The 25998-nt window shown below is 46.5% G+C and overlaps 11 protein-coding genes across 11 annotated transcripts; 5 read left to right on the forward strand and 6 right to left on the reverse strand.

The window, feature by feature from the left end:
* Positions 1–67: 67 nt before the first annotated feature.
* Positions 68–1634, reverse strand: N7455_000367 (uncharacterized protein). Its single transcript, XM_040952112.2, has 5 exons — positions 1293–1634; positions 1169–1236; positions 738–1111; positions 610–680; positions 68–545 (listed from the first exon to the last, which is right to left on the reverse strand). The coding sequence occupies exons 1-5, from the start codon at positions 1531–1533 to the stop codon at positions 259–261; spliced, it is 1041 nt and encodes a 346-aa protein (XP_040817432.2). The 5' UTR covers positions 1534–1634; the 3' UTR covers positions 68–258.
* A 2155-nt stretch (positions 1635–3789) lies between these two features.
* Positions 3790–4756, forward strand: N7455_000368 (uncharacterized protein; the record flags this gene model as incomplete). Its single annotated transcript, XM_065603794.1, has 3 exons — positions 3790–3820; positions 3890–4345; positions 4407–4756. The coding sequence occupies 3 exons, from the start codon at positions 3790–3792 to the stop codon at positions 4754–4756; spliced, it is 837 nt and encodes a 278-aa protein (XP_065462285.1).
* An 81-nt stretch (positions 4757–4837) lies between these two features.
* On the reverse strand, positions 4838–6169 carry N7455_000369 (uncharacterized protein; the record flags this gene model as incomplete). The annotated part of the gene is made up of 1 exon (XM_040952234.2): positions 4838–6169. One exon carries the CDS (start codon positions 6167–6169, stop codon positions 4838–4840), a length of 1332 nt encoding a protein of 443 aa, XP_040817425.2.
* A 447-nt stretch (positions 6170–6616) lies between these two features.
* N7455_000370 (uncharacterized protein) lies at positions 6617–7282 on the reverse strand (the record flags this gene model as incomplete). Its single annotated transcript, XM_040952343.2, has 1 exon — positions 6617–7282. One exon carries the CDS (start codon positions 7280–7282, stop codon positions 6617–6619), a length of 666 nt encoding a protein of 221 aa, XP_040817293.2.
* Positions 7283–8169: 887 nt separating this feature from the next.
* N7455_000371 (uncharacterized protein) lies at positions 8170–9659 on the reverse strand (the record flags this gene model as incomplete). Its single annotated transcript, XM_040952207.2, has 4 exons — positions 8170–8700; positions 8771–9126; positions 9181–9454; positions 9504–9659. The coding sequence occupies 4 exons, from the start codon at positions 9657–9659 to the stop codon at positions 8170–8172; spliced, it is 1317 nt and encodes a 438-aa protein (XP_040817458.2).
* Positions 9660–9927: 268 nt separating this feature from the next.
* N7455_000372 (uncharacterized protein) lies at positions 9928–11795 on the forward strand (the record flags this gene model as incomplete). Its single annotated transcript, XM_040952439.2, has 2 exons — positions 9928–9952; positions 10975–11795. 2 exons carry the CDS (start codon positions 9928–9930, stop codon positions 11793–11795), a joined length of 846 nt encoding a protein of 281 aa, XP_040817334.2.
* Positions 11796–13178: 1383 nt separating this feature from the next.
* On the forward strand, positions 13179–14701 carry N7455_000373 (uncharacterized protein). Its single transcript, XM_040952386.2, has 2 exons — positions 13179–13407; positions 13465–14701. Exons 1-2 carry the CDS (start codon positions 13271–13273, stop codon positions 14666–14668), a joined length of 1341 nt encoding a protein of 446 aa, XP_040817208.2. The 5' UTR covers positions 13179–13270; the 3' UTR covers positions 14669–14701.
* Positions 14702–15046: 345 nt separating this feature from the next.
* N7455_000374 (agmatinase) lies at positions 15047–16428 on the reverse strand (the record flags this gene model as incomplete). Its single annotated transcript, XM_040952138.2, has 4 exons — positions 15047–15270; positions 15331–15708; positions 15766–15965; positions 16019–16428. The coding sequence occupies 4 exons, from the start codon at positions 16426–16428 to the stop codon at positions 15047–15049; spliced, it is 1212 nt and encodes a 403-aa protein (XP_040817331.2).
* Positions 16429–16976: 548 nt separating this feature from the next.
* On the reverse strand, positions 16977–18516 carry N7455_000375 (MATE family efflux transporter; the record flags this gene model as incomplete). Its single annotated transcript, XM_040952474.2, has 2 exons — positions 16977–17884; positions 17949–18516. 2 exons carry the CDS (start codon positions 18514–18516, stop codon positions 16977–16979), a joined length of 1476 nt encoding a protein of 491 aa, XP_040817140.2.
* Positions 18517–19134: 618 nt separating this feature from the next.
* N7455_000376 (uncharacterized protein) lies at positions 19135–21061 on the forward strand (the record flags this gene model as incomplete). Its single annotated transcript, XM_040952156.2, has 2 exons — positions 19135–19260; positions 19319–21061. Exons 1-2 carry the CDS (start codon positions 19174–19176, stop codon positions 21059–21061), a joined length of 1830 nt encoding a protein of 609 aa, XP_040817269.2. The 5' UTR covers positions 19135–19173.
* Positions 21062–21682: 621 nt separating this feature from the next.
* N7455_000377 (uncharacterized protein) lies at positions 21683–23847 on the forward strand (the record flags this gene model as incomplete). The annotated part of the gene is made up of 3 exons (XM_065603795.1): positions 21683–21988; positions 22046–23534; positions 23606–23847. 3 exons carry the CDS (start codon positions 21683–21685, stop codon positions 23845–23847), a joined length of 2037 nt encoding a protein of 678 aa, XP_065462286.1.
* Positions 23848–25998: the final 2151 nt, after the last annotated feature.

Consider the following 25998-nt stretch of genomic DNA (forward strand, 5'->3'; position numbering starts at 1 on the left):
TATAGGCACGAGGAATTGGAGGGGGCTTTTGTATTTGTTGAAACTCTAGTTCTGACATTAAGAAATGGTATAATATTTTGAGATAAGCTCATAAAGGTATAAATAAGAAGACTAAAGGTGTATAGTGTTAAAGAAGGTATCACAAAGAAGAATATAAAAGAGCGTGTTAAAGTTTTCCTTTTCCTGTTTCGCCTGACTCCGCCGACCACCCTGTGCAATCCGCATGGAGCCTTCCCATTCCGCAAAAAGTCCGCAGACCTAGACTCTCTCCACTGCCTTCTCATCCTTGTAGTCTTCAAATCGGGGCATCTCAAAAGTTTGCCGAACCGCAAATGACTCGCTCTTCTTGTGGTTGGAAGTGATAGTGCCTCCGCCATTGCTCGAGCTGACAAGAGTCCTTTCGGATACGTTGTTGGAGGAACGTATCTGAGACCAGAAGTTGCGGTGACCTACTTTGAAGAGAGGGCGGAGGTTGGGGAGACAAGCAGCTGTGATTCCAACTGCTGCTTCCATACAGGTCCACACGATGACGGGGACTTGGTTGTCTGGATGAGTGGTTAGTTATATAGAACAGGAGATTAAAAGAAGTAATAGCACGTTGATACTCACAGGAAATATCGGGACCTTGATTAACCAGGTGAATCATGGCATTGAGGCGGAAGCAAGAGAAGATCAAGGTTCTAGAAACAAATTGTTAGGATTCTTCCACTGTAAGATGAATGGGATATCAAACGTACAGGCCACCGACAAGGAAGACTCCAGAAAGAAGCGCTTTCTGGGCCTTGGGAATGGGCAATGTCCACACGACTCTCATAGGCATGACCAAGAGGACGACGTCGGAGAGGATGTTGGGGATCTGAATGCCATAGTAGAATTGGGAGGTGTCAAGACAGGCTCCTTCAACGGTCGGGTCCCAGAACTTCTTGGTGGGAATGCAAATAAGAGCACCTGAAACGTAAACACCCACAACCCAGAGGCAGGTGAATCCAAACATGACATTCACTGCAATTGTCATGTGTCGGACTGCAAAGAGTCGCTTGTACAGCGCCAGAATGGAGAATTTAATGAAGGCGATGCAGCCAGTGTAGATAAAGTTGTTGGCGAATCCGAGCTATCTTGAGTCAATGCGTGTACTTAATATAGGGCTGAGTTTTTCACGTGAACGTACTTGCAAGTAAACTAGGAGATTCTTCGCTGGGATCATTGTGATGTGTGTGCCCAATCCATTGAAGAAGACTAATATTGGTGTCAGTATGAAGTTGGTTTAATGTAGTATTTTTCATGTCACTCACGAGCAACGACTCCACAGGAGCATGCATATTTGAAGAACAGAGCAACCATAATCAAGTAGTCGTCCATGAACAGCCTGCTTCCCGTCACCTTCCTCGCCAGGATCCTCAGAACAACCGAGAGAGTGGATAAGGTGTAAGCAAACACCAGTGCAATAATCATTGACCTGCGAAACTCTTGATTCGGGTGCTCGAAGTCTCCCGGTGTCCACGTGGGAGTGGAGGAATGTGCTGTGGAAGACATGACTGGTGGATCAACTCCAACAACGAGGTATAATTAAACGAGAGAAAGTTGTTGGTTTGAATGATTTGGAATCATTTAAAGCTGCGTTTGGGGTCTTTAATATACTTCGAGGAGAGCAGAAAGGGGGGGAAGGGAGGGGGAACCCCATCTATGTATGTGTCATATCTCTCGAGAACTATGAAAATAACGCAAAGATGACATGAACAGATTTATCCATCACATCGATAACAGGGCGTGGCTTTGGTGCAGATGGCATTTCAGTCTAGACATGCTCCAGTGCGAACGATTACATATTGTGTTGTGGGACTATTTTGCCTAGGAAAAAGCAAGAGAAAAAGCAAGACGCTGCTAATCAACGGCCCGTCAGATCATAAACAACAAAATATTGTGCCCTGGCCGTAGAGATTTAGCCAATCATATCGAAGCATAGGAACCCTTTCCCGACGTATCATCTTGGGAGAGTGGATATATCAGATTTGGATCTGACACTTGTGAGATCCACTTTGTTGCAAGACATTCTTCCCACATTCTTCCGAAAGACTCGGTAGATAGGACGTGTTGAGCGGTATGACAGTATGTGCTGGCACATTGCTTTTTGATAGAGATAACTAATGAAAATACGCAGCGGAGAATCATTGTTCATTGCTTTGGAGTCAACTTCTCACACCGGAAGATTAACCAACGAAATTCAGAACTCATCCCTACCTTTCAGGCAAGGGATTAATAATAAAGAATTCCACGCGTTTTTGACATACACATAAACCGGGGTAGAGTTTCCCATGCTCTAGGAGAATAATCGGAAATATACATACACTCCGTACGGAGTATTGCAATGCCTCCAGTCACTGACAGCTGTCTCCCGATGTACAGCCCACAACGTAGCCAAAAACGCCATGATCGTCCAATAATTGAAAGAAATACGGGTCATCAAATACTCTTCCGAGGTCACCGTTTTGGTAGATCCTCGGCTAAAAAGACAGTGAAGGTATGGGGTTTCCCCGATATGATATGTCGATTAGACAGCGGACACGTCCGATTGCAGCCCACATGGTGGAAGTTAGTGCAATTTAGCCGTTATATTTGATCCACATGATAGCGTTTTTGTCATTGATTACGAGGTCAACATACGTCTCATGCAGCCGGATTGAATTTCCGTTGCTTTCGTTTGCATTTCCGTTGCACCTGGATTGATGATCCTTAGTTTGCTTTTCCCGGATTGTCGCACAGAAATGCATAAATGCAATGTTAATTGGAATTGTTCAATACATTGTTCTAAGCATAGTTTTGTGCCACGCAACTGATAGTTTAATTGTCCGCGATGAAAAATGTCATGAATCCAACTAACCCATTTGGTACTCCACACTGAAGATCCCCGATCTTCGCAAGGGGCTATATCGGAGATTACAACATATACCCCGACTCTCTTCAGAGTATGTCACTGGAACGTCCACCTCATCTTTCATCTTCAAAGTTTCCGTTCGCCCTTGCCGTTCTGTCGCCCAATGCCCTCGATAAACCTCGAAGTCGGAAAGTCTAAGATGTCCCGCTCCATCTCAAGTGTCTATACTTTGACCTGACGTACTATCTCAATCCAGGAGCTAGAATTCTAAACAGTTAGTGTCTCCCAATATTGCTATTACTATCCACACTACGAGCAAAGTATACAAAAACCTTCAACGCACAGGACCATTCGAAAAACAAGGAGTTTCCAAATAGAACCCAAATTTCTGGGCACGGCCTTTTACGTGAACTGGACACGAGGAAGCGTTATACACACACTTGCAGCTGTCGCGATTTCGATTCTGACCTGCATGCAGCTTTATAACCCACAAGGCTGACGGCATCAACGGTTCAGACCTCGGGAGCCGCATCGCATTTCCAGGATTGCACTTTCCCGGGAAGATCCACACCCTTCCAAGGTTTCAAGCCCGAGCCATTCCCGGTTCCCAAACAATGTGGTTTCATTGGATATTGAGCCGATGATTCCTTGCTTCTGACTCCACTGTGGACCTACAATGAACCTTGGAAGCGATTAATTCTCCTTCCGATCCAATTGTTGATTCCAATAGTAATCCAACTGGGCATGGGCCTTCCAATCAAAGAGAAACGATGCTTTAGATGCATACCATCGACGATTAGCGTCAAGACTCAAGCCACACGATCGATCAAAGCAATGGCCCCCCCACCAAAACATTTCGTCCTCGAATTTTTTTCACTGAAATATCATCATTCGATCAGAGATTCTATACAGCCAATATGGCCAAGGTCGCTTTAATCACCGGTGGCAGTATGTCCCTTTCCACAATCCCCGCACGGATCGTCGATCATTCGTTAACCAAAGTTAAAAAAATAACAGCTAGTGGAATCGGCCTTGCAGTTGCCAAGGACCTGATCCAGACCGGCAGCTGGCAGGTCAACATTATCGGCAGCAACCAAGAGCGCGGCCAAGACGCAGCAGCTTCCCTCGCCAATGTCACATTCTACCAAGCCGACGTGCGAAATTACCAACAACTAGCCGGTGTATTTGACCAGATCTTCGATGCGACTGGTCGAATAGATTTTGTCTTCGCGAACGCCGGAAGAGCTGAGTATACCGATTTCTTCGCCAAGTCTGAGACTGGCATCCCGCCCGAACCGAGTTCCGAAATTGTCGATATCAACTTGAATGGCGCTCTATATACCAGTTACCTTGCGATGCACTATTTCCGTCGTTCTCCGGAGTCAACGAAAGGGCATAGGAACTTAATACTTATGTCGAGTATCGGGGGTCTATACCCCTGTATGCTGACCCCGGTGTACTCTAGTACTAAACGTGGGTTGAGAAGAAAGAAGTCAAATTACTCTGATACACGGCATGGCTAATGAATTTCTAGATGCGCTTATTGGATTCACACGCTCTGTCGGAGAAAGACTCTGGGAAGAGGGAGTCCGGGTTAATGCTCTGTGCCCAGGGGTCGTGGAAACGCCCCTTCTTGCTGACGAGACGTTTTACGCGATCTTCCCAAGGGAAATATTTATTCCTCTGGACGTTGTAACAGGTGTAGTATCACAATTATTATCTGGGGCGGATATGGTAGACGCCAAAGGGATGCGTGTCGCTGGTGATGAGATGCATTCCCGGGCTATTCACGTTTCAGGAAAGAGCTTCCTTTTCATTGAAAAGTCCGAGATTCACGATGAGCAGACTCGGATAACATGGGCTGCAATGATGGGGCATAAATAGATGTTTGATGGTCTCGGTACGCGAGTTCGATTGCTTTTTGGCTAAATGTTGAAATAGTAACACAATTTCTAGACTAGAACATCATACGTCCGTCAATGTGGAAGGCGTCTTGTGTATGTAATTACCTAGATCAAACCAGTAGATCTGGTCCCCGCCATCCCTCGAATTCCATACTGAGGACAAGGAGCGCCCAACTTGAAGCTGGGCTTGCCTGGAGAAAGTCACGACTTCGGGAATCTTGCCAACCACAACTGCTCGCGCTTCAGTCCCGGTGACCTCAAAGCAAGCAATCGTATAGGGAAGCGTCGTGCATGGTATTGAACGCCCTGTAGATTGCAAGGCCATATCAATCTCCGCGGTAATAGCGCTGGACAACTGCAAGGCTTCCTTGTCGCATTGCCCATAGGGATGGCGTAGGCGATGGGCAATAAGTAATGCTGTAAGACGGAGGACCTTAGCCTGAGCGAACATTCCAACGACCTCAGACTGAGTAAATCTTTCAATAAAATCAGGTGGTGCCGAGGGTGTCCATCGCTCCAGGGAATCTTGTATCGCGTCCAATCGTTCAACCATCTCAATATCCATTCTCCCGCCAGCAAGCCTCATCAAATGACTAGCCTCGCAGAGATCATATAAATGACCAAAAATCGACGAGCTAATCCCAATATACCGATCAACAACATCGCAACGATCATATTCACCGATCCGGATAGTCGGCATCTCAGACCGAATCAGACATTCAAAAGTCTCCGTATTAACCAAACACATCAACAAATCCATAATACCAGGATCCATCGTCAAAAGAGCGTGATACACCGGCTTAACAAGTGCCAGCGTGTAATGCGATATAAGAAACGGCTGTCCATCAACAACATGCATAGCGAAGGTCACTATACTCACACCGAGGATGAGCGCAGTAACCAAATCCTGTTCTTTGGATATCTGTAACGACCGCAATCCCGAAACAGCTAATGCAGCCCGCCGGTGCCCAACTTCGACGCTTGTTTTCGTGTATTGCGCATGTTGGTCGCCAAGGAGTACCGCGGCACAGGCGACTGTGGCGTCTTTTAATATAGACGTAGGCGCGGGTCGCAGAAGGTTTTGCACAAAGAAACGGTGGTGCGACTCGTGGAAGCTTGGTCCGATTAGGAATTTGTCTAGTGGGGATGGTGCGCCCAGGTCTTTCATGAGATTTAGGAAGCGTCTTTCCCACTGGTCCAGTTCTGGGAATAGGGCTGGGTTGCTGAATAGGCCTTCGTCGAACGGGAGGTAGAGATGGGGATAGGGGTTGTTGTTTTGAGGTAAAGATAGGTCGAGTTTCCTTGTGTTGTGGGTGACCGAGCTGAAATTGGAGGTTGGGAGAGTATAGGAAAGTTTTCTTGCGATGCGTGGTTTTCGTCCGAGTTTCTCCATATTTCGCGTTGTTTTGCAGGTTTGATTTAATCGGTCACATCGCTCACATGACGTTGTTGCACTCGGTCGTCGGCATTTTTCTTTCAGTGTGTGGCATTGATCACAGGCTCGTTTTGGAGCTGGTGGTGACATATTGGTTTGAAGGTGTTCAGCTCAGTGAAGTCGGTGGAAGGTATATCAATTACAAACACACTAACCTTAGGCATTAGCGTTATGGGTTTGTGAGAGAGGGATCTTCATATTTCCCAAGCATAAATGTACAAACGAAGACCCTCCCAACGAGTCCCAGATGATAAGGTCGGGTGGACTTTACTATTCCGCACAAGCGCCATCTGCCATCTCGTGCGGGGATACCCTTACAACCTTACAATACCGCCCACGGGTAGCCGCTTTAGCGTGTGACCCTATATTCCTGTCTATCTCTATCTAATTCCACAAAAGTTCTGTTCAACATTCATAATTCTGCAATGCCTGGTGCACATTTTGAAACTCGATCTCCTTGCAAATCCCCGGCAAGTAGAAGATCCCCCACGCCAAGAGAATTATCGCCGTCTGATAAAAGTCAAACGCATAACTGGTCCACTCATTGACTGCCATAAAGCCATCGGGTCCCATGCCCATCTGTGTCAATCGCGTCATATTGCGACCCATAGCAACAATTGAGATTGCAAGGCCAAACAGCTGATTATAACGTTTCCAGTGAGGCATCATGAGCTGGGTGTTGGCAAACGAAGATCGTCCAAATCGGAAACTCCAGAAGATATTCTCCGCCAAAGTGAACATCCAAAATATCATCTGGCTTACATAGCTCGCCGTGAGGATCTTCATTGCAGACCCAATGAGCGCGGGGCTGTGAGTTAAAGCAATAATCATGGCGCCGATGGCTTGAAGTAGAAGAAGAAGGATGTTGGAAGTAAGGTAGATAGGCAGTCGAAATTGAGCAGGGAGAAATCCAAAGTTTTCGGACCGCAAGCAGCGCATCATTTTCACTTGAGTGAGATTGACAGTCACCATGCATAGGGTTGGCCCGAGGAGGAGAAACAGATTTTGAACACCATAGGCACCAAAGTTATCGGCATCCCCTGCGGAGTACACTCTCGCTCCCAGTCCCATTGCTTGAACTATTAAGATGTTAGTGGGAAGAGATGTTGAAATCGGATCTAGTTGTTCCTTACCCAGGGCTCCCACCAACATATAGCTACCATCCCATGCCTTGAAGCGCCACACACGGAGGGCATGACCTGCAAAGAGAGCGCAATATATACCCACTCCAACCACCGCAAGAATCAAACTTGGTGTATAGGCATAGTAGGCAGTCGAAGACATTCTGTTAGGAAGATTGTATAAAACAAAAAGACAAAACTTGCTCTCAAAGGTATATGTGAATAGTAATGGAACCAAGCATTGAAAAACTCAGATCCCCCATGGCATTTATAGCAGGATCCTAGTTGGGGTCTGGAAAAGCAGTCTCGATACAAAACAGTGGATCAATAATCCTACGCAGATCAAATGCCAAGATGGCGATCCACAATAGAGCATTTATGGCAGCCTAGTGACCTTCAGGAATATCTTATTTCTACAACATACTCCATACAAGGTCTCAGTTTTCAGGCAGTGGAATTGTGTGAGACTTCGGGTCGGGTTCGCATTCGGGATCGGGTTCGGAAAGCTTAATCTACCTTATTTTCTATTATTGCCACATTACTCAAGGCAGACACAATATAAATGAAACTGATCTATGCTTAATTGTGATGGTGGCTTATCAAGTTATGTATAGCTTGTTCAATTCTATTTTTCTGCAATAGGGAATGTGGAGGCACTATTAAGGCTGCCAAGGTCTTGCAACATATTCCACTTTTCTTCAATAATATTTATAAAGACAACTAGTGCGCTCGAACGTGATATCTTCACCTCCTTATAATTAAAATCATATTTTATAACACAAAGACCAAGACACGCTCCAGTCGTGTAAAGAATACGAAAATAAAAATAAATCAACATCAGCAACCCAAATCATCCGCCATGCGCCTCCAAACAGCTTCAGGCAGTCTCCCATGAACCCAATAACCACCATCCTCTCCATCCCGACCCTGCGCTTTCCACGTCACCAAAAAATCATCCAACCGAGTTTTAGTCTCCCGCAGAAGTCCGCAGTAATCGACACTGCCCTGTACAAAGAGCGGGCTTTCGCCTTGGATATCGAGATCATAAAGCGGCAAGCTTTTCCAAGAAGCGATGCGCGGTTGAGCCGCCCGGCTGCCATACGATTTTGGCACCATGGGGCTTTTCTTTAGGCTTTTGTGCTGATCGATGATCTCTCCGATGCATTCTGGTTGCTGGCCCTCATGAACCGCACGTCGGATGTGTATTGCGAGTCGAACCAATGAAGGAGAGCTATATTCGCTTGTTGGAATTGGATCTGGCAGGGGCATCATGTACCATGGATTGGAGAGGTTTGCCTCGGACTGGAGCTGTTTTGAGATATCGATGGCTAGGCCGAAGCTGTGGGCAGTAGGTGGATGTAAAGCCGCCTGTTCAAGGTATGGTCTCAGTGAACTTGTTCAACTTTTGGTTAACTGAATAGAGGGCGGCATTACTAACCTGGTAGATAAAAGCTAACAACAGATCATGCTCAGTGACCTTAGCCTTTATAATTTCGGCCTCTTCTAACCAAATCTGGATTCGTCCTCGAGGGATGAACAAGGTCTTGCCCATCCGTCTCGCGGAAGGGTAGCATATATTCCTCACAATCTGCTTCCCGAGAGCCCCGATGCCAGCTACCCAAGTGCGATGCATTGAATATTTGTGCAGATCCGCGATCTGGTGAGACTCAACCTTCTCGGCGCATTTTTCGAGTACTTCAGATTTCAGAGACAAGGGTGGTCGGCCATGCAGGGTGTGGGTAATTCTCTCTCCCCTGAGAAGGCTGCAATAAGCCTGAACTATTTGATGGGCGCCTATAATCCCACTGTCAGCTCCATTGGCTTTTTGTTTTCCGGGGCGTCAATTACCATTCGCATCGCAAAGGGGCTGGAGGAACTTGAACCCTATTATGCACGCATCGATCAAGACTACCGTTCGTATGGAGAAGACTCGCTGCTTCCATGCATGCGAGATTCCATACCCGAAATCCAACGCCTTATCCAGTGCCTCGGAGTCAATCAGTTGTGGCGAGTCCGGCTCAGGGGAAAATTGGAGGATGTCGCTGAGTTCTTGTTTAAGATTTCTTCCTTCCCATACCTCGGTCAGGTCACCGGGGTCTTTTGGATCCAAGAATTTTGTTTTCTGCTCAACGTTAGCCTTTGCGCAATGGTTGATGTTACTGAGTACCTACCAACGGGTCCATTCGCAAATTCAGTACAGGCCATTGTGAGACCAGGGTATCGGCGGCGAATTGAAAATCGAGCGGGCTGGGATTGGTCCCTACGACGACTGAGAGAGTGAACTCCAGAGGTCGGGCATAGCCCATATCCAGTAAACCTGGCTTCATGTTGACTCAAGTGAAGGATATATAGAACGGGTTTCACAAAAGATAGTAAAATAAGACGAGACGCAAAACTGCACCCTATGAAATTAACCAAGAAGGCTATATTAATGATAAAAGAAACCATCTAAGGCCGTCACAAAATAAACATGTTGGTATCTGTATGTTTATCCCAACTCTGACGTCCCTCCCCACATAATTGCCCTCTGGAATGCCTGCCTTGTGGATCCCCTCCAATGAGCTTCTTGATATACACAATTGGGAATTCTGCACCATGACAGAGACATGTTTGGAATGCTGTATGATACATCTATTCCCACATAGGCCTATCTGTCGCTCATAATTGCCCAAACCCAGTAGCGGTCCCGTTAAAGGAGATTGGAAATGCGCTGGTAGATAGTCCTGCACCAATCGCATATTCCGTCCATGTTTGCGGAGATATTAACTCTTGTCATTCCCTATTTGACTGCAAGGCACGAATTCCAGCTTGTTCCAACATAAAGTATGATGCTGGACTCTTACTTTTGTGGTAACCAACTAAAACTCACTAGCAATTCCGGCAACGAGAAAGACATTTCAAGACAACAATTGTCGATAGTTGGCTTATTTGACCTCGTATCAAAGCCAATAGGAGGTTTCACTTGAAAATCTATTTAACCATCTTCTCTGAACTCGACGGCTAGTTGAGCAAGTATCCAGACGTATAGCGCTCGGGGTTCTGTTCATTGAATTGGTGCCTTAATGCCAATTCTGGTCTGGCAGAAAAATAAAGATACCTAAAATATCATTACAGATCCCTTATTAAGTAATGTACCCTGGTTCTGATAGCCTTAGGCAGGCAAGTAAAATTAAGCTTTTCATATATCTCTTCTTTGGGAAATTTGAACTGCATTTTAGATAGAGATGCATGATTTCGTATAGCTTGAAAAGCTTCATTGTACAAAGTGTAGTTTAAAACACCACATAAATGGAGATATATGAATTTTGTATAGCATGAACAGCTTCATTTTTTTAGTTTTGTCGGCATAGTTGTTCCGTGCCGAATGGAGTGCACTATATAAAGGGGCCTGAAAACGGTCTAAAATCAGACAGGATTCAGGCATATTCCAGGCCAAAATAGGCATTAGGGCAGCAATTTAGGTAGTACGGCGGACGAAACCGACTCTTTTGGCAACTTTTAACCTCTAACTGGCTTCTCAATCCTTGTCCCCACATACTTTAGACATCGGCATTAACCGTATTTCCAGTCTTCCAATCAACCTTCTCATATAAATTTGCTCCTACTTGGTCAATCGCGACATCAAGTCTCTACGCTTAACAGGTAAACACTTCGCTCGAAATGGTCTTGTCCGTCTGAATCGTGTTTTCCTCTCCGCCAGCCCATACAACATCGGAGTCTTGCGTGCAAATGCAGATCACGAAGGCTTCCGGCACGATGTCACTGAAATCATATGGGATGATGCTCGTCTTGTCGATGCCCCAAAGCTGTATCGCGACCTCGTTTTGGAGTTTGACGATGCAGAAGTAGACCCTGACGAAGGGTGCCCCAACTGGTTTGTCGCGGTGTGTAAAGAAAACCTTGAGGACCTCAATGGGCGAAAGATCCCCGGCATAGATCGGCCAGATAATATCGCAGGGGGGAAACAAGATATTGCGCAACCGCTAGCACTTTGCTGGCAACTCTACCAGAAGTTGCTCCAGCAAGAGAAAGACGTACTGTTCTCGAACAGCGATGTGGACGCTTTCATCTACGGAGTCAGGCGATTCCCGGGATTGAAGCGAGTTACCATAACTTCCGCAACGCACGGATGGCTCTATGCCTCATTATATCAAACTCCCATGATTCGATCCTTTCCACGTGGATTTAACTACCCAATTCCACAGGGATGGCCGGCATGGAGCGATGAGCAGGTACAGCGACAAATCCATACGTGGAAAGAAGCCACTGATTCCCACAAGAACCAATGGCGTGCATTCAGAAATGTGACCTCTATACTCGCACAAAACAAGCATTGTGTCTCGGAATTGGTTCTGGATGTCAATCACCTTCCGGCCGGGCTCGACTGTACTATATTTGCCCAACCGTGCGAGAAATACGATAACCTCCTTTCGATACTTCAGAGCCCGGATTTTGTCGTCTAGATCTTCCACTTCTTGTAGGCGAGCAAGAGCATAAAGACTTGCCCTCATTTCGGAGCGGCGATCTTAAGCAGGCTCTGGCCGAGGCGAAGAATATGAAGTCCCTCAGATTCAGAACAACAATCGCCACCCAGAGAGATACCACAGCGTTCATCCCACTAATGACTATACTCCCTGTAAAGGAGTGGGCAACTCTCCGTTCTTTCGAGTTATCAGGTTTTCAAGTAAAGCAATCCGACTCACTGAATTTCCTCGCTGCACTTCCGAAGACCGTGCGTTCTATCGAGTTGGGCTTCCTCGACTTCCTCGATGGCAACTGGCATGGTCTGCTCAATGCAATACGTGAAACATTATATTGGCATCAGCAAGACAAGGAACCGAGACCCAAACTCATGGTTGGTATAACAGAGTCGATGCGCCGGGCGGGATTTGGCATCTGGCTTGGCCGCGAGGTGCACGGCTTTCTTTATGGAGATCGACCGAATCCTTTTAATGACGTCTACAGCTTTCTAGAATAATCAGAAGTGGGAACCTGGGGGGATGCATTTGAGCCGGAGTATGAGCAGCCCAGCATGGATTTGATTTTACTCCATATCGGGGATTTGTTTTCGTCGTAGGATTGAAAATTCATATTGTTTGACTACATGCACAATGATCCTGGCTTTGAGAAGAAAACAATTGAGAAATATGCTAGAAAATATGCTAGAGACTGCTCGAGCGACGTATGAATAGCAGGAGTTGCATACTAATAGGACTGAGACTGTTTCCGTCTTAGGTAGTAGATGTATAAAGTAATCGTGATCCGTCCGACATAAACCTAGAGCTTAACGAATAGAATTCAAGGTCTGGTGTTGTCTAATGCATCCTCAATATATAGATCCATGAAAATTAAAGTTGCTATGTCGTCTCGTTGGCTAGGTGGTGCATGAAGCGGTGTGCATTGACTCACAGGCAAACATGAACCTCACCCCTTGTGTCTGATTTTGACGTATTAAGCGAGGTTGGTCGATTAGTGTTTCGATATTTGAGATAGGTCATTCGACATTATGTTATGTCGAATTAATCACACTCGGGTTATTTTAGCCTATCCAGTATAGGTAACACCGGCACTACCTTTCCCACACCAGCAAATATCAACTTGAAGATACATCACGATCATTTACTCTCTTTCCATGCCTATCGCCTCGGTATTTCTAAATAATTCAGATGGCTGGTCCCTGAGTACTCCCCTAGTGTGATGGATCACATAGCTGCATCCGCTTCATTTTAGCTGCAGATCTGCATGCGCCCGAAATGGGAATTCATTGCCATCATCGAGTTTCCAGCCACAAGATCCAATAAAGGACAATCCTAACCTGCTTTTTATTATGGCCATAGACCCCACCTGAAGGCTCCTGTGTGCGAGCTAATTGCATTATATATGCCGCATATTTCCGTTTTACCCATGAAGGTGGAGATTGGAGGTTCAACGGTCCATCATGATATGGGATTATTATAATGGCAAGACTCTGTTCATCACCGGGGGGACAGGCTTCATTGGAACTGCGCTTCTGTGTCGACTTTTGAGCCAGTCATCCCCGAAACGAGTATACGTTCTATGCCGGGGTGGCTCCGAGTAAGTGACCAAAATACAAATCAAAACAACACCAAGGTTACTGACTGGAATGACTAGCAAAGCAAAAGCAAAATGGTCCGACATACTTCCTCCCTCTGCGGCACAGATCCTCACCCAAAACGAGCGGATAACTATCCTTGACGGCGAAATGGGAAATACCGCGACAATGAATTTATCAGAAGAGACACTACAGATGCTGAAACAGACGGTACACATTGTCTTCCACGCCGCATCATCAGCTCAATTACATAATTCCCTGCGAGAGTTAGCATATACTGTGCTGGCACCAAGCATATGTCTCACCCAATACGCCCTAAAATTCCCCAACCTCGAGCGCTTCGTATTTTTCTCCACCGCATATGCCAACGCCCATCTATGGAAATCCCGCGAATCGCCCGACGTATCAGTTGACGAGAGAATATATCCCCTTGGCAGGGAGGAGGAAGATTACTACAAGATTGCGCTTGAATCATGGAGCGCAGTACAGAAAACTGGCTCATCGGACGAATACAACGCCCATGATTTCCCATGGCCATACGCATACGCCAAACATCTGGCCGAACGACTAGTCTTTCAGAAAGCAGCCGAGCGCAACAAAATGGACAAAGTCCTAATCATAAGACCCTCTGTCCTCGGTCCAGCCGATAAATTCCCATACCCCGGTTTTGTGACCTCACACGGAGCTCCTTCGACAGCATGTGCAGCAGAGTACATGTTACATCCAGGTCGGCGGATCAAGCTCTCAACACAATATGAAAATCCAAATCAGGAATCCACGATCGACGAGGTCCCGGTTGATGTCGTGGTGGATCGAACACTGGTCCATGTGGCTCTGGGGACGAGTGGATGTATCCATGCAGTTAGTGGGGAGCAGGGTCGGTTATCGACTGAGGAATGGTGGCGTGCGTTCAAGAAGGAGAGACGGCTGCCATGGAACGCAAAGCCTTCTTGGATACCTGATGACTGGAATTCTCCCCATATCCATCATATGGCTCGGCGGTTCAAGATCATTGGGACTTCGTTTGCATTCTCGCAGGAGCGAACTGTTAAGGCTGCAGAGAAGCTGGGGGATAAGGAGAAGGAGAATCTCCAGTTGTTTGCTGATCGGTCGAAGCCTTACTCTTTGCATTTGAGACGACATCATATTCATCTTCAGGCCGTTGAGGTGGCTAAAAAGAAGAAGTGGCCTCTTTGCTCTGCTAGGCTGCTTTGTCGGAAGGGAAAGCCTGTGGCGCATCTAGATAAGAATGTAAAGGCATGAATGCGAAAGTACATACAGAATGCAAAACCCTACGTGCAGGTCCGTGTTCTCCTATCGTCATATACTCCTTGTGTTAATTGACACGATTATTCTTACGTAGATCGACCCTTTTTAGACTAACAAGGAATATGAATATCAACACTAAACTATGTCATCTTGTCGGAAGGTCACGCACGGGTAAGCTCTGGCGAATATTTCCCAGAGAAGCATTTATGGTATCAGAGAATTGGCAAGGTGCTGAAACACTTACCCCTTTATCGACTTGAATGTAACAAATATTGACTGTAGCTTGATGAGACTCGGTCCTATCACCATCGCGAAGTCATCAACATGTCCACCAAGAGCCGAATTTCTCGCCTCTCTTTCTGGCCATCTTTCCTATTTCTTCACTGGAACTCGAACCATCCACTGTAGGATCTCGTAGACAATTTGAGTCACGGTGATCGCCGTGGTGTCAGCCCTATTGTCATAGACTGGTGAAAATTCCACGACATCTGCACCAACAATTGGCAAACCGACCTGTGACAGGCCACTCAATATCTGAAGAAGCTCCCGGGATGTCCATCCACCTGGCTCAATAGTTCCCGTCGCAGGGGCGAAAGCTTTCCACCAGTCAGCAATATTTCTTCTGAGAAGAGTAGAATCTCGTGTCTAGTACTTACCTGGGTCAAGTACATCAATGTCGATACTGACATAGACATAATCATCGCCAACGGTGTCAAAAATTCTTCGAACCATCTCATCGATTCCAATTTCATCAATCATGCGGGCACGAATAGAAGTGAATCCACAGCGAGCGTCATTCTTGAGGTCGTACGTTTTGTCAAATAACATTGATCGCGATCCCAAGTGCATATTGCTATCCTCGGAGAGCAAACCCTCGTTGTGTGCCAAATGAAGCATACTTCCGTGGGTTACTTCTGAGTACTTGCTTAGCCCACCACCCAGCTGCTTGGGATCCCATGTATCAAGATGGGAGTCGAAGTGCAGGACTGCAACCTTGCCCCATGTATGTTGCAATGCTCGCAGCGCGGGTAGTGCTGTTAACTCATATCAGTATATCATTTATGGTACTCGATGAGTGAATTGCATCTTACTGATGGTATGATCTCCTCCAATGGAGATAAGTCTGACATGGTCTCCCTTTTCCTTATTTTCTGGTTTCCTCGAGCCAATCTTGGCCCATCCAGCTTCCAGCTCGTGGATAGCTTGCAGTTTGTCAAATGGTGTGTTGGAGATATCACCGCAGTCAACCACGGATGCCCAGTCTAGAAACGGATTTACACCATGGTCCATACTATGGGGGTTGTCAATTATGATTTGGTTTGTTCGAGAATCGGACTACCTTACCTGTAGGCCATAGATGGATCCAATCTGCGGGAGCCTGATCTCGCCCCGGAAGGTCCGAAACGCTCACCCGGTCGATAAGTCACACCCAAATCAAATGGCGCACCGACAATTCCAATATCGAAGCTCTCATCGCTAGCCGGGACAAAGCAGTTGGTCCAATTTAGGTGGGCAAATGTTGCAATGCCGCTGTATGGAGGGTCGAAATCGTCCTCAATGTGGAACTCATTTTGAGTCTCAATAAGAGTACTCATCTCCCCGTGCTTTTTGAAGATACTCCCGTCAATGAATGATGACGAGTGGCCCGAGACGCCCAAATTCTGTTGGTTGAAGCCATCGGTGATAGCCAACGCTCTTGTCAAGGGCGCAAATAGTAACCCCAGTCCAGCGACTAAGACCGTGAATAAAAACATGGTATGTAGTGTTTACACGGAGTAAAATAATTGACAATTATCTGATTTTAAGTACATACGTGAAACATCGATGACGCTCATTCCAATCAGCGGCTACTTTGCCGAATGCGGGTTAGCTTCTGTAAAATCGGACATTGAAGCGCAAATGGATCGAGATATCGATACTGGATTGTGGACATATTAACTATTTTATTTCTCTTTTGATGGCAACAATGTAATCTAGTCTTTACACTGTTGAGTTAGGTTTACAACTTGGTGGAAAATCGGGCAGGGGTACCACTCGAACTTTAGTACCTGTACTCCGTATAATACCGCCAGATGGCATCGATACACGAACTTACCTAGTCAGTATAACTCAGATCGAGCGAAGCAAGGGAAAGGGGCTAGCCAGGGATGTTATTTTGCATAGAGACTTATAAAGTCAGACTTATACAATCTTACCATTACTCGGGCTTTGCCAGTTTACCCATGGTATCAAACACTGCATTATGTCTTGACGGGATCAAATGTTTGTAGAGAAAGATTAACCAAGTACAACTAGTCTAATTTTAGGCCTGCTCTATAGGCTCTCCATCTTCGTCTTGGTCCATTCTTTTGAATGCTCGGTTTACCTCCTCGTCCCAGTCACTCCAGGAAACAATGCCCCACTCCAAGAGCCCAACGGAGTACAAAGCAAGGCACTGCCCAATCCAAAGACCAATTAATCCGTGGCCGTGTGATGAGAGCCAAATACCGAGTGGTAGGGCAAAGCAGTAGTAGCTCACGATATTGATGGCCGCACCAATATGTTGACGACCCATACCTCGCAAGCATCCACCGCAGCTACTATTCAGCCCATCAGCGATCTGGAAAGCGGCCACGTATGGTATAACCTCAGCTGTCAGGCGAATAACATCAACATCGTCGGTGAAGATCTTCCCGAATTGAGATTTTGAAGCTATCAGGATTGACATAATCAACACTCCTAGGAATATACTCAGATAGGCTGCAGCTTTGGCGGTACGAGAGGCACTGCGCGCATCACGAGCCCCAAGCATATTTCCGATGCGGGCAGAGGCAGCAACACCAATGCCAAACGGCACCGTGTTTAGCACTTGGTCGGTTGTCATGATCACACTTTGAGCGCTCATTGGAATGATACCAAGCCACCCTGCTGCAATGGCAACAATCTCGAATGCCCACCACTCAGCTCCAACATGGATGATTCCAAGAGTTGCGAGACGTGAGAACACGCCCAAGTTGTGGAAAATTTTCTGTGACCAGCCTCCCCAGCACTGGTGCCCCGAGACGAAGATACAGTAGAGGGCCAGGAGAATGGCACAAAGCCAGTAAGAAAGTCCAGTAGCTATAGGGGCGCCAATCAAGCCGAATTTCCATCGAATGCAAAGCATATAATTCAAGCCTGCATTAAACGGTGTCACAATGAGCAAAACATATGTGCCAGGCGACATCAATCCTAGATCCAGATAGGTTAGTCCCGGTTGAAGCTCAGTAGCTCAAAAAGGATTGTTAACTCTTACCTTGCGCCTGCAGATATTTCTTTATCGCCTCAAAGTAGATATATCCCAACCCGCCGGGAATCAAATATGTTAAAAATAGCGCAGTGTCCTTGGCCAGTGTAGCGTCTTGCCCAAGGGCAACAAACAAATCCTCAGAGTAAGTCCACAATACAGTGACTGGGATGTACATCAGTCCAAGGACTAAGAACGCGCGCTGTAGAAGCACTCCAAGATAGACTTCGTCCGAGCTGCCCGTGAACGCGGAAGAAGCTAGGGTATCCAACGCAGTTGTTCCGCCGACTGCAATCAGCCAACCGGTGCAAGTTGCGAATATATATGCGAATGCTGCAGTCGCAAGATATTCTGGCGAGATACGACCGACTATCAAAAGCGAGCATGTCTGCAGACTGTTTTGAAGTGCGTATGTGAAAATGACTGGCAGAGAATTCCAGAATAGGATCAGGGTTTCATCGGCGTATACACGGATTTCGGATGACTGCCACTCCAGTTGCTTGCGCAGTCTTTTCCATAGTAAACTTGTGTCTTTGTCGCCTTGTTGCGAGAGAAGAGGGGAGCTTTCATTCTCCATATCAGGCAAACTCAGGCTGAAATGTACAATCCGGTGATTGAGAACCAGACTTCCACCTCGCTATTTCACAATGAAGTTTGAGATGTTTAGTTCAATTTCGAACTCAGTCCGATCTCGCGTGGTTGTAAGGGCACAGAGCCGTCCTTGCGGCCTGGATTTCCGATTTGGGATAAATTGCCACGGCCAATTTCGACTTGGATCCCCCACAGCGGCAATTCGAATGGAGAGTGAGAGAAAAAAAAAAGAAAAAAAAGAAAGAAAATAGAGAAAATAGAGAAAATACAATTTGGCAACCCCTATCTAATGGAGACAATAACTTATTTGATTTCTCATTTTACTTTACATCACCGCTCAAAAAGTATAGCACTACTGCTATCTCTTGCTCAAGCTATTCTTTCCTCTACGCTCTTTGAATGTTAACACCCCCATATAGCACAAATATAACACAAATAAACATCCATGGATACCTACTTAGGTAGAGGTGCGCGTTAGTAATACGTAGCCGGCGCCCGGGAGCCCGCCCGCAGGTGGCAACGGGAAGTCCCCGGGGCCCTTCGTTGCCGTGGAATTTGCCTTCCTATCCTTGACCTTCGATCTCCCTATCGTCCCAACCACTAAGTCACGGCTTTTCTGGATACATCAGCCCTGAGAGATCACATGAAAATGTCAGACCCAAGCACGCAGCAGGATGTTCTCAGGAGGAATAGGGCTCCATGTGTGAATTGCAAAAGCTCAAAACGCAAGGTGGGCAATCTCTCGGAACCTCGATCCAACACCCATTAAACAAATAGATTTGTCGCAGTGTGATCGAGCAAGATCTCGATGTTCTCGCTGCCGCCATCAAAATCTGACATGCGTTCCATCAACAAATGCTCGATGGCGTATTGAAGGCATAGACTCCACCAGTCAACGCATGCGTGCTCAACGGTCTTCTAAGACAAAACAACCCCCGCATGGTAGAGTAATACAGGAGCCAGGGGAAACCTCGGCGTTTCAGATTGGATCGCCATCTCAATCAACAGTTCAATTCACCCCTCCAGATCTTGTTCCGGTTGGTGATCTCGATCTCTTCCTAGCAAATGACGAAAGTTCTTCGTTTCCAGATATCGATGGGATCAGCTTTGGGGATTTCCAGTCCGTTCAAAATTCTTTCATATCACCCGACCAGTTTGGTGACTTGCTCTTGTGTTGTTCGTCATCCTCACACGCCCGCGAGGCAGAATTTCAGGCTCGCACTATGCCACCACATCTCAACGAGCCGACGTTGAATCCGCGATTACCTTTCACACATTCAGCAACCTCATATCTCTGGCAGGAATTCATTCAATCAATTGCGCCTGGAATAAGTATAGATGATCATGAACATAGCAACCAAGTTACCAAGTACTTCGCCTCAAACGCTGCAAGCTGGCCGTCCCTATTCTCTGCCATCATCTTCCTGTCTTACTCCGTCAAATCGAACTGGACAATTGAACATCCTTTGTTCGTCAACATGACTGAAGTCACAACAGCAGCCGTTAGGATGGAACAACAAGCTGTCTCATACATTGGCGATGTCATGTCCCGTGAATCAGATCAATCGACAAGCCATGAGACGCAGTCATCCTCCAATAATCCTGCCCACCGTTTGACCACACTTTCAACTTTGATAGCTTTGTGCTCGGCCTACATTGCAGGGGAAAACATATCTAGCCTCCGAACGTGCCTGGGCCATGCGATGAGGATTGCACGGGAAGGCTTCACAACAGACCTCGCTGCAGATGAATCATTCCTCTTTCTAGTAAGATGGCTCGGCTACATTCACATTGTGGCTTTGCTGGACGAGACCGATTACTCTATTGATGCTCCGAATTATTTTGGGATCGCTGCAAAGCCGGATCATGTTTTTCCCAACCGTGAACAGTTCTTCCAAGATGTGGACCCTTTTCTTGGCATATCACACTCGGTTGGGGATCTATTATATCGCCTAGGCCGTGTTCTGCGTGATCGCCGCAATGCTTCTATGACTGGCCATCTACCTGAATCTTGGAGATCAGACACGGATTCTGTGGATGTAGAGACTCGCATGCAGTTGCTTCTCCGACGACTGAAAACCCACAGAAAGAACGAAAAAAGGCCGCCCTCTCACCTTGATAGTTACAATGAGGCCTTGGTTTACTCCGGCCTGTTGCTCTTGCTGCTTTTCTCCAAAGAAGAGCCTTTCAATCTAGGCCTGGTTCAATCTACTGTCAATCATATCTTGGATTCCTGCGCGGCTGTCCCGGCAGATGCGCCTGTGGCAAAGCTTATGCTTTTACCATTGTTCACTGCGGGCTCTCGCACCACTCGGCCATTGCATCATGATTTCATTCGGCGACGCTTGGAGGTGTTGAAAAGTGGACAATGCATTGTAAACGTTACTCGCACAATGGAGGTACTCGAGGAACGATGGCGCGAGCAAAAGAAGAGTGATGATAGCCAGCTTATGTATTCATTCTTAAACATGCGGCATTCACTCACGCCTGATTTGGAGTTGCAAGAAGCATCAGTCTGTGTACTATTTTGACGAACTATATGAATGTAAATAAGTTTGTTCAACTCTCTTTGCTCTAGGCCAGGCCTCTCTAGAGGGGAGACCGGCGTATCAAACACATCGACAACTACGTAGTAGGTAGGTGGTTAACGACGGAACAGGTAGTGAGAAGCCAGAGCAATGGTATTTATCGAGCTAGAAGAAGTGGTGCGCGCGAGAGATAGAGAAGTAGAAAGAGGAGCAAGGGCAGACAAAATCATCAACAAGCAGTCCTGACTCCAAATACTTCAACATCATGGATCTCCAGCACTTGTTGACACCCGGAATGGAACCGGACCAAATCCGAATTCACCAGTTGTGAGGGTTGGGGTTGTGCCGGTGGCGCTGCGGCAACAATACCAATTTGGAACAATAGACACGCACTAGATACCACAAGGGGTATAATTTGAAATTTCTATATCTACTTTATCTCTTTACTCTAATCAGCTTGGCCTACTAGCGTATCTTATGCGACAGAGTCTGCGGGGAATCAATTCGATAATCCGATCCAGCGACTCCACCACTTAAAGGCAGCAGCATCCTCGATATAAAAATATGCTGCTCTGTTCAGTCTTTCTTTGAACTGTATTGGTTGTTCCCAGTTTGTCTTCCATCATGTATTATCCTCATCCTTTTGATCCTATCACCGCTGCGGAAATCCAGCTAGTGGTTCAAATCCTACAGAAGAATTTCCCCAACGTGCCTTTGAGATACAAGCGCGTTGATATCCAGGAGCCAATCAAGAAGGAAGTTGTCCCTTACATTGAGGCAGAGCGCTTGTCAAAGCCACTGCCAGAGAAGCCGTCTCGGCTTCTGTATGCCCTTTTCCATCGATTGGATGATGGGTCGTTCTACAAGGCATTGTTCAATGCCGATAAGAAAACGATCATTTACGCAAAACAACTGCCAAAGCATGTTCAGGTATGGGACCTACCTTCCGACTTTAATTCCGCCGATACCAACTAACATTCCCTTCAGGGGCCAATTGATTTGGATGAGATGGAGGAGATTGAAAAGCTTTGCTTGGAGAATCCGGCAGTGAAGGATGAAATCGCAAAGATGAAACTTCCTCCTGGGGTTACTGTTTGCACCGAGCCCTGGATGTACGGCACAGACACTGCAGAGGAAAACCGACGTCTATTTCAGTGCTATCTATACGTGATCGAAATTGATCACCCGGAGAACAACCATTACTCAGTCCCGTGTCGATTCTCACCTGTTTTCGATGGAGTTTCACATGAATTAATCCGAATGGACTACCTCCCAACCGGACTTGACCACAGCTTTGTTGAAACACAGCCTTGGAAGCCAGTCAAAACCGTCCAGTATGCCCATGCGCTACTCGATGAGCCAGTACGACAGGACTTAAAACCATACATCGTGCAACAGCCCCAGGGCGCATCTTTCTCGACTGAAGGCAATCTGGTTAGTTGGCAAAAATGGAAGTTCAGAGTGGGCTTCAACAGTCGCGAAGGACTGGTGATTCACAATGTGACATACGATGGCCGGAACACTTTCTACCGGCTTTCTCTCTCCGAGATGACGGTACCGTACGGAGACCCACGTGCGCCATATCATCGCAAGCAAGCCTTTGATATGGGCGATGTTGGGTTCGGAATTACTGCCAATCAACTATCCTTGGGATGTGACTGCTTGGGAGTTATCAAGTACTTCGGTGGGCATACCGTGAACTCCGCCGGCGAGCCTGTCCGCCTGGAAAATGTCATCTGTCTTCACGAACAAGACAACGGTCTACAGCATAAACATGTGAACTACCGCACGAACACTGCCACCGTAGTTCGGAACCGACAACTGGTTGTTCAAATGATCTGCACTTTTGCGAACTACGAGTACATTTTCGCTTTCATCTTCGATCAAGCTGCAAATATTGAACTCGAAGTCCGCGCAACAGGAATCCTATCGACAACACCATTTGACAATGAAAATGGAGAGACCCTCCCTTGGTCCACCAATGTTGGCCCGGGAGTTGCTGCGCCAAACCACCAGCATCTTTGGTCTTTGCGTATTGACCCCGCGATTGATGGATTCAAAAACACAGTTTTCTACGAGGATAGTGTCCCACTTCCCGTGAGTCATGACAACCCGTACGGAGTTGGATACGTCGCTGAAAAAACGGTGCTCAGAACATCCGGCAGCGCAGACACAAGCGTCGATCGCAGTCGGGTGTTCAAGATTTGTAACCAAGATGTGACGAACCCACTTACACATAAACCGGTGGCATACAAGATTCACACCGTGCCTAGCCAGATGCTTCTTGCGCACCCCAGCACTTTCGGCTACCAGCGAGCTCGTTTTGCTACCAAGCCTATTTGGGTCACCAAATATGACGACGGAGAACTCTATGCTGCAGGCGAATTCACAAATCAAAGTACCTCTTCGGAAGGTGTTGATGTGTGGGTAGCAAGAAAAGACCCCATCGAAAACGAGGATGTAGTTCTTTGGCACAGTGAGTCCACATTTTTCCCCGAGCACTTCTCATTCCGTGTGCCTCGATTAGCTAACCCGATACTCTCTCAGCGTTTGGATTGACACACAACCCAAGACCGGAAGACTTCCCAGTTATGCCTCATGAGAAGATCAGTGTGATGCTCAAGCCCGATGGATTCTTTACGAAAAACCCCGCTCTTGATGTTCCTGCTTCAACTCAAGGCTTCAACCAGTCGGTCTTGCACCAAGAGCCTGGTCCTCAGAAGGGTTGTTGCGGTGGGAGTGGCGGTAGTGGAAACTTGAAAGCCAAGTTCTTCCGACGTACTGATTAGCTTGTGATCGATGTATTGTGTTGATATTCCAGTACATATATCCTAAACGTTATGTGCTATCCGCTCTGAGCAAAACGAATCTTGAAGCTTTTATCTGAGGCATCTGGTAGGGAAGATATACTGTATGCGACTGACCAAGGCAGTCAAGCAATCATTTAGACCAAACTACATTGTTGTGTAAATATAGACTACATAAGCTCTGGTACCATGAGGGTCATAAGGAGGAGGCAGGTACCCGCGTACCTCCCCGATCAGGTACCTTCCCTTTTGGGTCATCACCTTAGGCCACTGGGAAGGTATAAATACCCCCCTCCCTCTCTCACTTCTCTCTCTTCTTCTTTTTATCTTCTCCACACCACTCCGGGTCCATATTGCACATCGCGGTTCCTGTTGAGCACCCTTCAATTTTTTGACCTTTGGTTCAGCTTCAGGGTCATATTCAACATATGGCTGCTGTTGTCAAGTGATCGGTTTATATTAATGACTCTGGCGGGTCTCTGTAGGTGTCCTGGGCTAGGCTGCGAATGGCACGAAGCATGTCTTGGGAAGTAACAGGCATGGCTTCGGTCGAGACACTCCTATGAACCGCTGTGGATACAGACTGTACGTGTCCAGGTGCTCCCGTTGACCGTCAGGAGCTGAACCAACCTAGGAAGGGGCTCTGTTCTCATCCTCTTCGACATTAACTTTTGGAACCTTTATAACAGAGATAGCTCTCTGTTGTCCGAAGAATTTTCTGTGGACACTTTTTTCCCCCTCTAAGGTTCCTTCCTTTCTACAGTTCTGTTCTGTTGTTGTCTTGTTTCTGTGTCCACTTTGCTGTTTCCATAATCAGTTCCAAATGTACACGTTCCATTTTATGAAGGGTTGGGCTTCGATGGTTTTGTCTTATATCGCCAGGTTTGCTCCAGATGCCTTTGGTATAGCACTACCTACTATATCAACTTTGTTCCGTTATTCATACTTTGCCTCGAGGCTCAATATATAGAGCAGTATAGAGCGCAGAGTTAATATCTGGCACAAGAAGACATAATATATTCTCAAAGCATTCTGGAATGCGAGATGCCACAATAGCAGATGATGCTCAAGGCAACACCAACATAAAGGTTACTTAGGCTTTTATCAATTTACCATGATGGCAGGAATATACTTCAACGTTTCTCATAGGTTTGTTTGTTTTAGTTCATATCTCCGTCTCCATATAATACCATGGGCCGTGATCATTTGGTTGCGAAGGCTTGGAGCAATATCAGCGCCGGGATCATTCCACAAAAAGTGATCAATCCTTGAACGATAAAGCACCAGAAGTATCCTGTACATTGGAGTTAGAATGTGCCAAAAAGGCATACAAGGTGCGTCTTGTTACCTGAGGATGCAACCCAGTTACTAATGAACCAGGGCTCAATAAACGATGCGAGCTGGAAAAGTCAGCTCATATACAAATGGAGCCTAGGAAACTGTAGCTCACATTAAATAAAACCGAATAGAATGAGATCACATCCATAAGGTGCTCTGGATAAAGATCAACAATAAAGCTTGCCATTGCAATGTTTCCAATTTGAATTCCAGCTCCGACTGTTCCAAGCGTCAATCAGTAAGCTACTTTATGAGGATCAGATGCTTAGAATCACCACTCACCAAGGAATAAGGCAACTTCCCCAGTCATCCAATGCCACTCTTGGTCGATAGAAACCCCCCACAAGGCATACCCTACACCAGTCATCAATGCCGCTGCATATGATAGCAGCAGACATAGTGCAGGGTTCCTTTTGTTATTTTTCTTCGCCAGCGTACCGACGATCCAATCGCTCAATCTTCCTGACATAAAGACTTCACCAAAGATTGAGCCCAACATAAACGCAACAAAAAGGACTCCTTGTACCTTGGCACTGTACATGGAATAAGCATCGGGAGCCATTATCATTAATGAGTTACACCTAGTAACAGAAATCAGACAAATATTCTTTTTTTTCGTTGTGTATCAATGCAATGATATATCACGTACCACCAGTACTGGAGAAATACCACAGACAAACATCCAATGGAAACATTTGGGTAGGTCCACACTTGCAAGTATCGTAATATGCCAGCCCAAAATGGTGCGTGTTTGACTCCGGGTATGCGCTTAACGGTCTAATATAGAGATACACA

Source organism: Penicillium solitum (genome assembly GCF_028829755.1).
Source record: "Penicillium solitum strain IBT 25940 chromosome Unknown utg000001l_segment0_segment0, whole genome shotgun sequence".
NCBI classification, from domain to species: Eukaryota; Fungi; Ascomycota; class Eurotiomycetes; order Eurotiales; family Aspergillaceae; genus Penicillium; species Penicillium solitum.

Excerpts from the sequence above, each read along its gene's own strand:
- N7455_000367 (XM_040952112.2), bottom strand. The coding sequence starts at position 1,533 with ATGTCTTCCACAGCACATTCCTCCACTCCCACGTGGACACCGGGAGAC. Across the intron at positions 681-737 it reads GTCTTCCTTGTCGGTGGCCT|AACCTTGATCTTCTCTTGCT; the intron begins GTACGTTTGATA and ends ATTTGTTTCTAG. Across the intron at positions 546-609 it reads TCAAGGTCCCGATATTTCCT|ACAACCAAGTCCCCGTCATC; the intron begins GTGAGTATCAAC and ends CCACTCATCCAG.
- N7455_000373 (XM_040952386.2), top strand. The coding sequence starts at position 13,271 with ATGATATGGGATTATTATAATGGCAAGACTCTGTTCATCACCGGGGGG. Across the intron at positions 13,408-13,464 it reads CTATGCCGGGGTGGCTCCGA|CAAAGCAAAAGCAAAATGGT; the intron begins GTAAGTGACCAA and ends TGGAATGACTAG.